General features: G+C 39.1%; 1 protein-coding gene across 1 annotated transcript in view; it reads left to right on the top strand.

The window, feature by feature from the left end:
* Nucleotides 1-13,399, top strand: part of TTC29 (tetratricopeptide repeat domain 29) — a 359,710-nt gene extending 346,311 nt beyond the window's left edge. The window contains exons 11-12 of the mRNA XM_073341296.2: nt 12,033-12,108; nt 13,007-13,399. Of these exons, the coding sequence (XP_073197397.1) occupies nt 12,033-12,108; nt 13,007 (77 nt within the window). The 3' untranslated portion in view covers nt 13,008-13,399. The remainder of the gene's footprint in view (nt 1-12,032; nt 12,109-13,006) is intronic.
* Nucleotides 13,400-13,676: the final 277 nt, after the last annotated feature.

Below are 13,676 nucleotides of genomic sequence, written 5' to 3'. Positions count from 1 at the left end.
AAGTGGCTACACGGGGAACAAATATTTAATAACAGGCTCATCAATCTAACAGAGAAAGGTATAACATGATCCAATGGCTGGAAGTTGAAGCTAGACAAGTCCAGACTGGAAATAAGGCATATATTTTTAGCAATGAGAGTAATTAACCATTGGAACAATTTACCAAGGTTGTGGTGGGTTCTCCTGTACTACCACTGGCAATTTTTAAATCAAGATTGCATGTTTTTCTAAAAGATGTGTTTTAGGGATAATTTGGGGGAAAGTTCTAAGGCCTGTGTTATACAAGAGGTCAGACTAGATGATCAAAATGCTCCCTTCTGGCCTTGAAATCTGTGAATCTAGGTGCTTGTTTGAAAATGTAAGAAATAGGCAATGAAGGCTGTCATCATTGGGAGAGTTGAGGCAGGTTCTCCTGTACTCCCCTTCAGGTTCCTGGCAGCACAGTTCTATTTGTTCCCTGCTGTCAAGACTTCTACAACTAGTAGCTGCCCAGTTCCCCAGTGCTCTGAAGGAGGTAAGTCCATCTTCTACAGAGGAGTAGGGAAATCTATGCATGAATCTTAGAGGAAAAGGTGGGTCACTGCAGAGGATAACTTTCTTGCCTGCAAAGAACTCAGATACAGGAAAATGGATTCTTCTATAAAGTTCAATTGTAGGGATTCTGCCTCTCCTTTGATAGCATCGTCTTCTATCCGCTTCTTCCATACCTTCTTAGCCTGAATTGATGCATTCATGGTAAGACTCCTTCAAAGATATAAAGCTTACAAAAAAAATCTCCCTGGCATCCTGTTTTGTAGCAGATGCATTGCTAAATTCTTCTTTGCTTCACTGGCTTTGTTTTCTGTTCCCAGAAGATACCTTTGGCTAAGATCTTGGAAGACAAATTCCCAGGCAGAACACTAATTTACAGTGTCCTCCAAATACCCAGATGGCAAACAGTTTGGAAGCCACTGGGCAAAGTAGTCACTGAAGATCCTGAAAGGCATAAGTACATATAATTGTATAGAAGAGTAGGCCGGCCTTTAGAGGCTAGCAAACTACAGAGCCACATTTTAGAAAACAACGATAGAATAATTTTTCCAGAATAGGAAACTCTCATTGGACTGCACAGAGCACTAGATTAAAAAGCAAAAGAAAGCTCAAATAAAGGACATTTATGTTGAAGCAGGACGATCTATCACTACAAAGTACAATTCAGCAACAGCAAATGTTAAAAGATTTAGTAATGACTAATGCGATCTTCGTCATCTTGAGACACCCCAGAGAGGCCCCAATTTTCAGAACATGGGTACTCAGCACTTGCTGATAATCAGAGACCTTGAAGACATCTCACATTGGGCACCCAAAAATTGACCCCAGAAATCATTAGTGATTTTTTAAAATCTTTGTTGCGTCTAATGATATATCTCTAATTATTTTGCTCCATAGGAAAAGATGGTGATTGTAAGATGTTAATGTAATTTTGAATTGTTCCTCTATCGGTTTTTCTTTAATTGTTATAATTGTATAAAAGCCCAGACTCAGTACAATATTTATTTGAGTTAAGACTAAGGTATTAAAAGGTGTCATGCACAGCTGTGAAACACAGTTGCATATTAAATGCATAAAGTTGGTTTACAATTAGCAGTAGCTTGGAGTGTTTTGTTACAGGACCAGAGTTAAGGTGATTTTGGGGACAGTGAACAAGACTTTTTCTATTTATTGGAATTGGTGTGAATTAGTTGCTATGGTAGTGCTAGAATTGCATTTCTAACCTTAGCTTGAGATTTCCATGTTGTTATAGTTTATTTATGTACTGGTGATGTGAGGTGTATTGTTTTGTTTTGCAGTATACATAGTAATTATAAGTTAACAGTTTTTTTGCATAGGAATTCATCAAGAATATGCTTGCCACACTAGCTATGATAATTGTATTGTCTAAACTCTTGGAGTTCTCATGGTTTCTCTGCCTCTTCATGGGATGGGTATGTTTTATTCACATTTCTTAAAATATGCATTACATACATAAAATATGCACACATAATTAATGCATTTGTAAAAAATCTGTATATGCCATCTATACTTTTGTATTCATGTGAAAACAAATGTAAGTATCTTCAAAATTTGAAGAGAAAGCTCTTCAGAATTATTAAGACATCTCTTTGAGCAAAGTTATTTTAAAAAATGTTTTTTTAAAGCATCTTTCTGATTTGGGCTAAATCTTCAGCTGTGGCCAAGCTGTCCTCAGAGAGGGAGAAAAAGTGGTTTATGCCACCTTTTTGACCCCCTCACCCAAATCCTGGGGCCAGCCAGGAGCCAGTTTGGCTTCCACTGGAATTTAGAGCAACCTCAGGTCTGTTTTAAGTTGTGCTGGCTAGTAACAGCCCCCTAAGGGACTGTTTTGCCATCTAGGGAGCATAAGAGCACTCCAGCCATGCTCCCTTACTCTGACGCACCCCTTTCATCAGCGTTGAAGGGGGGTGAAAATAAGCCAGCTCTTTGCCTCCTGGGATTCCCTTACACAATGGGGAGTCCCCAACCAGCTGGTTTAGCTGACTTTCAAACTGCTTTGTGCAGCTGGAAAATGTTGAAATAATGAAAGAATGGGACATTTTCAAAGCATCACATCTGAAAAATTCCTTTCTTGACTTCTCCCAAACTTGGGGAGGGGAGGGGAGTGGAGTGGACTCTAGCCACAGATAAGATGCTGTATTCAAATTTTAGGAGAATAATTTGGGTGAAGTGTCAGGAGGTTGAAGATTAGGATAATAACAGTCAACTGTCCGCATCTTTTTTTATGGAAGGACCAATTCCCCCAGGAGGAGGACCTTCTAGAAAGCTATCAGTGTTTTTGAGGACCAATGCTTGTTTATGTCACTAACATTCATTTATGTTTGCACAGATCACTAGTGACAGTCCTCCTATCCTTTCTCTTTTGTTCTTACCTGACAATTTCCTTTTTTTGGCTATCTGTACAATCCAACCTATATTAAGGATGAGCCCATTCAGAGTTGAGTATTCAACAGGTGGCTTTTGTGAAGGTGTTATCTCACTATATGCTACACTTACGTGTAGTTTTCAGGATGATTACAGGACTGGAAAGATTTCAAGGTTGCCCAAAAGTCTGATGTCTGCCCCAACCATGAAAGAGAGAAACTTGTCTGATTGCTGTTGGATATATGCATAAGCGAGGAAAGGAAGTTATCAAGTAGGGACAAATTTGTACCCCATTAGGCCTTCCCATCCTAATAAAAAAAAATTGTGCTTTCCTTACAGTTTTCGTGGTCCCAAGAGTGTCTACATTTAGCAGAACATAAAGTAAGTTCTGCTTCCAATTCATAAACCTGCCCCAAACTATTAAGCCTTTAATCAAATAAACCTACCTGTTCAGTATACCTGCCCTAATTTGTTTAGGGCTCCCATCGGTGCTCATAAAGACTCATTCATTGCCCCGTATAATACATAATCTCAAAAGAGAACCAAATGAAGCATTTTTACAATCTAAATTAAACAACTTTGTCTAATGAAAGTAGAGGTGTCTCCTTCCTAACTAGGCCGGAATCCCTAAGGGTCTTGTATTTATTTATTTATTTATTTTTACGTTTGACAAATTGGCCTAGGAGGATCTGAAACTAAGTTAACTGAGCTGACTCCGATATTTCTCTTTTTCTGCCTGCTCACCAAGCCTGAAATATGTGCAGGCAGGTCTACAATTGACTGTATTAAAGTAAATATTCAGCCACAAACTTATTCTAAAATGCAGCTGGGTAAATTCCCATCCCCTTGCTCACCCTACCACATAATATCTCTGATGTTCAGAATTCATCTCTATCGTATGTGGCTCTTAAAAATACCTACGATTAATAAATACTATGATTCACTAACCTGGCTCATTTGTATTGTTTCCCCCATGGAAGCATTTGCCTATGTTAGCATCTAGAGACACTCCATGCTTACAGTGCATGGCAGAACAGTAAGATGCTTTCAGTTTCATGTGATGTTCAGGTTTTAGTGTAAAATAAAATTAAAGCATTCACAAAATGGAAACTCTGCAGATAAAAATCTCCTTTCTATTAAGCAGTGAAAGCGTGTATGTGTGTGTATGAAAGAGAGAGAAAGAGACCCTAATCAGCAAACATTTTTCACTAAAAATGCAATTTTGGGCAAATATTTATATCAAAACCAGCTGATTTATGGTACAACTCCTCCAGTCAGCTATATGTTTTTTTAAGATTAAAAACAATACACTTCAACCATTTTCATAACTGTATATTGTTTCTCTGGTATGATTAACGTAATAAAAATTACATAGCACCAATTGAAAATGGTAAACAGAATTATGTGTTTATTTCAAGCATGACAAGTTATCCTCCATTTTTCAGGTATTTATTTTAAATACCCTTTACCTTCAGTATAAGGGTACACTACTCTTATCAGACTGCTGTATGGTCACAGTCACTTCATATAGCTTAAGAGAATGTATTGCATTTTTACATTGTATGATCAACTTTTTGACAGTGCGGGGCCAGCATAGCTAATGGAATAATAGCCTGCAGGGTCCAGCTAAATGATATACGAATATAATCAACCTTTGTGATGACTATTCAAAAGTAATCCCTTTAGCTTTCAACTGGAACATATATTTCAACAAGGCAAAGCCATATGAGGAAAATCTCTGCAGACTCCACTGATACAATATGGCCTTCATATCCCTACAGTGTGTTTGCTGCTCATAGTGAGTTTTAAATTTAAGGTAATGGCTACTGTATATTCATGTGAGCATAGAACAATACCTTTGATTTGTTGGAGAAACGTTACATTAGCTACCAAGGGCCCTATTCAGTAAACTTTGACACAACCCTTATATACGGTTTGTTGCTTACTCTGAATAGAATGTTCCTGATAAAAATGCTTTGCATGCCCAAATTATACAAATTCATTAATCTTTATATTCATAAAACCACCAAGTACAACTGCCTCTATTTTAAGTATACCACTCAGAGTGCATGGATAAAAGAGGAGGCCAAATCTGCTTTTAAAAAGAAAGCATTCAGTTACATTTCATTTATTGGGATGGAAAAAATTGGAAAATCTTTTGCACGTATAGGACACACGTACTTTGCTGATTGTGGCATTATTTGGTATAGTATTTTTATTTCTGCCTCACCACGACATTCTACAGTATATAACTAAGAACAGCTTCCTGAACTTTCAAAAGGCAAGTAATTTTTAGATGAGAATAATGAGTCATATCTCATCATTTGGATTAAGCCAATTTGATGATATACATACTATAGCCTATCATGGATAAGTTTTATAAAGAGTTTAATGAAGAGTCTATAATACAAATATAGCTGACAGAAAATGTCATATTTGCTAATACTGAGTCAAATTATATGGAATATGTTGTATCAAACTGAATCTTGTATAATGAAAATGCAGTATGCTGCCTTATATTAGTGCTTTGGTAAGTATAACATGCAGCAATGGGGTAAGAACTCAGAAACAACAGGAACATCTGCTGTTTATATATATATATATACACACACACACACACAGAGCAACACATGTATATATGTTGTTGTGCGTGTGTGTGTATATATAGGTAATACAATAGCACCATTGTTTATTTCTATTTGACATACTAACTTGAATATTTTAAGCACTTTGTGTAAATTAATAGCAAAAGCTACCAAAATGCAAGTAACCTCTATTTATTTCCTTTCCAATATAGTCCAGATTGTGGGTTGCTTTTAGCTTGTTTTTTTTAATTTGGGGTTTGGTTTGGTTTGTTTCTTTACCTATAAGCAGAGCTACAAACAAGTCCGTTGAAATAAAAATATTTGCATAAAATTTGTTTTAAATAGCACTCCTCCTCCCTCTCCTGTCCCCCAAAATGTCTTTTCTTCTTTTTTGTGGGGAGGATTTCTGCATCAGACAATAGGGCTGTTAAGAGTTCTCATTTTATTATTAGTTAGTTATCATTAAGTGCCAACTTTCCTGCCCTGCAGAGTGTACAGTCTAAAAAACAGATGTTATACATTTCATTTTTATTAAAAACTTCTGAGCGCATGGAGTTTGGGTGAACTCTTGTTCTCACTGAAGTCAACTGGAGTTTTACCATTGACTTCAATGGGGCCAGAATTTCACCCTGTGTCTGTAAAATTCCATGCACACTAATGGTGCCAGACAAATAATGAGTTATATTTTCAAAAGAGCTTAGTTCCCATTTCGACACACAATGAAGTAGCTAAATTTCTTAAAAGTATTCAGCACTTAGCAGCTGCCATTGAGGACAAAGGGAGCTGTCGAGAGCTTAGATGCTCTGAAAATTTCTCCTAGTAATTACAATTGCCAGTAAAGAAGCAATTATAATACATCAGAAATATCTTATTTTACATGCAAGGGAAGGCCCCTCTTTTCCAGTTTTTTATTTTGTTTACAATTTCCTGGAAATTTATTGGGCTTATTACAAACTTTAAAAATGGATGAAAATCAGTGCAAACATTAACTTCACAGTTTTCTGGGTAAATAGTGGGGTTAATATTGGGGGATGGAAGGACCAAAAAAAGCAACAGGTTACCAAGACACCATTGCTCCTTCCGGAATGGGAAATCTGATCCAGGGAGTTCTGCACATTTCCTTTTTTAGGGCTCAAATACTGACATACACATACTGACATCCATGAACATGTGTGTATCTTCCAATGCATTGACTTACTTTAACAAACAGCCTTGCAGATACACTTGGACTAATTTACTAACACTTGGACTAACTACTTACTAACACTTGGACTAATTTAAAAACACATCTACCTCATGTTATGGATTGGATTTGCTTCACATAATCAGTATTTTCAGGTACTTAAGTAGTCCAAAATTAGGTGAAAATAGATTAAAAAAACCCAAATGATAGCTTTTGTAAAACCCAGGAAATTTTAGGTAAAAATCAGTAAAATCTGAAAACAAAGGGCCTTATATATATTATATATGCACATACACACAAATACATGTCTGTCCATCTGTATATCTATCTGTCCATATTTATACACTCACACAATGACTGATAGAGAATGCATGATGTCATAAATATAAAGGGAAGGGTAAACACCTTTAAAATCCCTCCTGGCCAGAGGAAAAATCCTTTCACCTGTAAAGGGTTAAGAAGCTAGGATAACCTCGCTGGCACCTGACCAAAATGACCACAGAGGAGACAAGATACTTTCAAAAGCTGGGGGGAGGGAGAAAACAAATCTCTCTCTGTCTGTTTGTGTGATGCTTTTGCCGGGGACAGAACAGGAATGGAGTCTTAGAACTTAGTAAGTAATCTAGCTAGATATGCGTTAGATTATGGTTTCTTTAAATGGCTGAGAAAATAAGCTGTGCTTGAATAGAATGGATATTCCTGTCTGTGTGTCTTTTGGTAACTTAAGGTTTTGCCTAGAGGGATTCTCTATGTTTTGAATCTAACTACCCTGTAAGGTATTTACCATCCTGATTTTACAGAGGTAATTCTTTTTATTGTTACTTCCATTAAAATTCTTCTTTTCAAGAACTGAATGCTTTCTTTCATTGTTCTTAAGATCCAAGAGTTTGGGTCTGTGGTCACCTATGCAAATTGGTGAGGATTATTACCAAACCTTCCCAAGGAAGTGGGGTACAAGGGTTGGGAGGCTTTTGGGGGGAAACACGTTTCCAAACGGGCTCTTTCCTAATAAAATAAACCCGGATAAACGTTTGGTGGTGGCAGTGGAAGTCCAAGGGCAAAGGGTAAAATAGTTTGTACCTTGGGGAAGTTTTAACCTAAGCTAGTAAAAGTAAGCTTAGGAGATTTTCATGCAGGTCCCCACATCTGTACCCTAGAGTTCAGAGTGGGGAAGGAACCTTGACACATGATAGTATGGTTTTATTGACATGAGTATGAAAGAGTCTCATTGTTCACAAATGGGAAAGCCATGGCTGAGTTGTGTAGAAAATTGCCCCATAGATGTGCCAGTAAAAGATTCAGGCCAACCCCCACCATCAGTGTCTCCATATATGTTACATATTTTACAGGGGAAAAAAACTGTTTTTTAAATTATTTTTAAAAAGTATTTTAAAAGTTTATTGCTACCAGATTTCTTATCTCTCCATCTGTACAGGGGACTGACCATATAGGCTGTATGGGCTTTCAAGAAAAAGAAAGTTATAGCTGTAATTCTAATGAATTTTAGAAACATCTAAAAATTATCTAAAATTGCTTTTTTCGTACTTAAAATGTCACAGTTTAAATATCTAGTATTTCAAGACCAGCTAGGGCTAGAAACAATGGCTCTATGTCAGTGGGATTCCTAGCTTTCCAATAATATAAAGCTCCTATTTCTAGCCCTAATGGGTCACAAAATACAGTATAAGACCTTGAATATGTTAATAGTCCAGAGTTGACTATTTCCCAGTTTAACGGGATAAGCAGTTGGGAAATACAAATATTTGTGACAGGCTGTTCTGGAGTTTTTTGGTGATATTTTGAAGCTTCTCAGAAGTTTAGAAGGTTAGAATGGCTGAAATAGATTAGTGAACAAATGCAGGCAAAAGTTTCAAAGGTGTACAAAAATGCAATTTATCACAAAATTCCATAATTTTTCATGTGGGTATCTCCACCACTTCTGTAGGTATCCATGTATGTCAGATAAATAGATACATGTAAATATATGTGTCTATATATCTATATTTTCACATATATACACATGCACACACGTCACCACTCTGTTACTAGTTTTACGACATTGTGATTCCATTGAAATCAGTGGTGCTGCTATGCCAACATAAAAATGGCATTGCCTGGTGATGTATCAGGGCCTTTATTGCTTTCAATCCTACAATGCAGTGTTGTCAGCTGCTTATGGGAATACGGACTTCAAAGGCCAAATTCAGAGGTAATTCCCGCACTTGCAATGCCACGCGTCGCCTGGGGAAGCACATCGGCTGCCGCAGGGAGTGGTGCAAGGAGCGCCAGAAGCTGGGAGTCCTGGTGCTGCAGATCAGGTCCGACGACAACACCATCGTCACCCCAAGTGCCAGGGCCATGCTGGAGAGGACCCTGAAGGCAGCCATCCACTCACTGTACATGGAAACCCTGAAGCGTAAACTGGACCAGGGTAAACCCTTTGAACTGACCAGCAAGTGGGATGCGAGCAACCACTTCCTTGCCGGGGGTGGCTTCACCTGTTTCACTGACTGGCGGTTTATCCACCATGCGCGGCTCAACTGCATCCCGCTCAATGGAGCCGTCGGCCACAGGAACCGAGACAAGCATTGCAGGAAGTGCGGCTACTCCAACGAGACCCTGCCCCACGTCCTGTGCAGTTGCAAGCCCCACTCCTGAGCCTGGCAGCTGCGCCACAACGCCATCCAGAACCGCCTGGTGAAAGCCATCGCACCGCGCCTGGGGGAGGTCACCGTGAACTGCACCATCCCCAGGACTGACAGCCAGTTGTGACCTGACGTGGTAGTCACCGACAAGGCCCAGAAAAAGATTATCCTCGTTGACGTCATAGTCTCCTTTGAGCACAGGACCCCAGCCTTCCGCGAAGCCCGAGCTCGTAAGCTGGAAAAATATGCCCCCCTGGCCAACACCCTGAGAGCAAAGGGCTACAAGGTGCAGATGGATGCCCTGATCGTCTGAGCCCTGGGTGCTTGGGACCCCTGCAATGAGCATGTGCTGTGGACCTGTGGGATCGGTCGACGCTATGCACAGCTCATGCAGTGCCTCATGGTCTCAGACACCATCCAATGGTCCAGGGACATCTACATCGAACACATCACCGGCCACCGACAGTACCAGGAGGTGTGAGCCAGTACAATATCATGCATCAACTATGGGAAAGGGACTGAGAGACTTTTTCCATTGGACCATATGAACTGGACCCATAAACTCACTGAACATTAAATCCCACCAAATGAGGGTAAATCCATCCTCATCATCGTATCCACTCATTATACTCCACACCTGAACATAGCCATTATATGAACAACATACCCCCATATTTCAATGTCTGTACTTTGACCCGTTAAACTTTTATCCCCAATTGGGGAGATTGCAGATTATGTATTCCTTACACCACCTGTTCCTAAACCGAATTTCGCACCCCTCGATAATCTGTACCTTATTCCCTGATAACCAGAAACTTCTATGCTTAAACTCTGTACCGTTTTCTTTTTACTTCAACATCATCTTAATAAAATTATTAAATGTGTAAGCAGAGTTAGGATGAGCTCTATCCTGACATCTGGTGGCAAATTGTGGGTTATGGAAAAGAACTTCAGGGGCTGATCTCATTTGCATAGGCACACCCCCCTGCCTAGATGGTCACTTTGGCTGCTGAAGGAGCCCCAGTTTCTCTGTTATTGGGGCAGGAAGAATAAATTGTTATTATCCTGATTATGTGAATCAAGGACAGTGGAACTGTACTTGGCCTTTTTTTAATGATGGAGGGATTCACCATCAACTAAGCAGCACTCGCTAGGCAAGGGTCATGGGTTCCAAAACCCAGTGAATTGAGAGAGGCTGGGGAAAGGTAATACTTGGTGGTATGGGTCCTTGATGAGGGCTTTACATGCCAATTGCACCTTCTCCTCTCTCCCTGGTGGAATGTCAGAGCTAGTTTTGATTTCACTACGAGTCTAGTTGCAGGCTACTGAGCTGAATTCACTTTGGGCCAATGGTGTACCAGCACTGAGGCTCCCCTACTACAAGCTGAAATCACTAAAGAGCTAAAATTACTAAGAGCTGAAATTGCTGAGTGTTGTGTTAAGTAGCGGGGGGGCTGAAGATGTATTGCAGAGCAATTTGTGGGGTGGCTGGTGGAGCAGAGCGGAGAGGAGCTCCACGGACAGGTTGGGCAGTCGGCTTCAGACCAAGTAAGGTGCCCCTTAACCTCCCCCCCCCCCGCCATTTCCACCCAGGTTGGGAGGTAAAACTCTGCAGATAAACTTTCGAACTCTGGGGCTGCACTGACCAGGGACAGAGACTTTTGGGTTGTTGGACTTTTGGGACTTTGGGTGACTTTTGGGTTGCTGGACTCAAGAACCAAAGGGAAAGGACACGGCCCAATTTACTTGGGGTGGGTTTTGGTTCATAGGTTGTGTTATGAATCCTGTTGGTGGTGTTTCCCCAACATAATGCCACATTGTTTCTCTCTGTTATTAAAAGGCTTTTGCTACACTCAGATTCTGTGCTTGCAAGAGGGGAAGTATTGCCTCTTAGAGGCGCCCAGCAGGGGTGGTGTATATTTGTCCCAGGTCACTGGGTAGGGGCTCGAGCCGGTTTTGCATTGTGTTATTGGAATGGAACCCCTACATACTGAACCGAGCCCTTGTTGCTGCCAACTCTGATGGGCAGAAGGGTTACATATGTAAGGCAGTGAAGTTAGACTCCCTTATACCCAGTTACAATTCCCTTAGGCTTACTTATTCCCAGCCTGCTGCTGAAAGAATCTGAGCTGATAACTTAGGCCTGGTCTATCTGAGAATGTTTTAACTGGAATAACTAAATTGTTTCAATAATACTGGACAAACCTCCTAAAATAGACATGCAGCCTTGGCGCAAAGTGGGGCTCAATCTGGTTTGGTTTAATAGTATAAATTTTTTCATAAATTTAGTTATTTCCATTTTAGTTGCATACAGATATGGATACAGTATTAATATGAAGAGAGAGTGAGCAAAAGTGTATATGTTGAAAGTTTCTTTTTATTGAGTCAGGGGTGCTGTTCTGTCTGATTTCAGTCAATTCCAAACCTGGCACTGATGTGGAGATGGGACTCAATGATTTTTCTAAACGTCATGATTATAATGCTAAGGAGATGGTGCATTAATGTCTTTGGTTTGGGAAAAAATTTAGTTCTGCATTTCCTGTATTCCATGTAGTGATGTGCATGCCATCTTGTTACAATCTAAGAATTTTTATCCCCTATTACTATATACTGTACTGTAGGATGTTCACAGAAGCCTTCTTTGCTTAAATGCTACTATGCGAGTCATATGTTTAAAGCATTAATTCACATTTTTCTTAACAGAGCTTGCTAAAGACACAAGTGGTATTCTGGAGACCAATGAACTATTTCTGCAGACCCCAGTTCAAGAACCTCTCTGGTATAGTATTTGCCCCCATTCTAAACTCTATAGACCTGTTACCTAATAATAGTCAATTGATAAGAATTGATAATAAGAAGTATATTTTATGGGTTTGAATTTAGTTAATAATTAAAGAGACCTAAGATAACTCAGCTTGATTGAGTTTATTAAGCAATTGTTATTCAGAACGTAACAGAAAGGCATAGGTTACCCCAATCTGGAGAATGCCTTGCAGCTAGCGATAGTCTGATTTTGATACTGTCTGGTTCTGTTATTTGCTTATAGCTTGACACTTTTATATGCAACTTGTTTTCAGTTTCATTTATATTGTTTCCTTTTTTTCACAGACAGACATATCTTATTTTTAGTATTTTTCCTAACTTTCCAGTTACATAATCAAATATATTTTATTTACTTTACTTTATATTTTGCTAACTGAAATATCTGTTACTTGTTGATGTTAGTGCATTGCTAAAAATAGTATTCCTGACTTTAATTCTTGCAAAGATTATCATATCTTTTCCGGTAATTCTTGGGAAGCTGGTATTTTTCCTTTTCTTAACATAACTGCAAAGCATCAGTCAACAGGCCCATATTTGCTGTGCTTGCTCTCACAAAATTCACAGTGATGTCAAAGGGAACAGTTTACTCTGACTTTCCACAAGCTGTTTGGATGTCTTTTTTGTTTTGCTCTGTCCAAATACAATATTTTTTCTTCTCACAAAACTGACAAAGACATAAATTCAGACTTTTTTGCTGTTAGCATCCAACCAATTTTTGATTGCTGATCAGTTAATCTCCTTTCACTTCAGGGATATAAACCTCTGAGGCACAAACAAATCTATTAACAAGCTGCTGAGTCTGGAAAGAAAAATCCCAAACTTACAGTAATATAATTTGATATTTTTAATTACAGAGAATTCCAGTTCACTGAGAGAAAAAGCTCTGAACCCTTTTGATGAAGTCAAGAAGATCCTTGTTAGAAAACATGCAGAAAAATGTTTGCGTTTCAGTTTGTAATTTTAAAAGGAGCACAGAGTTGCTGTGCAAGCGCCCAGGAACGTTAGGTCCTTGTATGACTGGTGTCAGGTTCGATATGTGTCACAAAGGTTTTTATCATAAGTATCCTGCATGTTGAAATAAAATACAAAAGGAATGGTAGTATTATAAAGGAAAACCAATATATTTACCTATTACATAATCTATCCTACAGTGTACCTCCTGTGAGGTGCTGAGCACCCTTAACTCCCATTGAAGTCAATGGGAGTGGGAGTTGAGGATGCTGAGCGAGATCAGGCTCTAAACATATATGCTAATTTTGTAAGATCAGGCTCTAAACATATATGCTAATTTTACATTAAAATCTAGCATTTTGTCCATTTCTGTGACAGTACACTTAAATTTTGACCCCTTTTACACAGGGCCTTCAGTTGAGTTTAACAAAAGTGCTTAATAGCTGTGTCTCAAATGGATTTTAACATGGTTAGAAAAGATCCAGCCTGGTTGGTGCATTATAGCATGGTTTAGATCTAGGTTATAATACATTCTGGTCTGAACCAGCTTCAGCCACAACTAGGTTTGTTTAA

This window comes from Lepidochelys kempii, chromosome 4 (assembly GCF_965140285.1).
Source record: "Lepidochelys kempii isolate rLepKem1 chromosome 4, rLepKem1.hap1, whole genome shotgun sequence".
Classification (NCBI taxonomy): Eukaryota; Metazoa; Chordata; order Testudines; family Cheloniidae; genus Lepidochelys; species Lepidochelys kempii.
The sequence above is the reverse complement of the archived record's forward strand: the minus strand, read 5'-3'. Positions and strand labels throughout refer to the sequence as shown.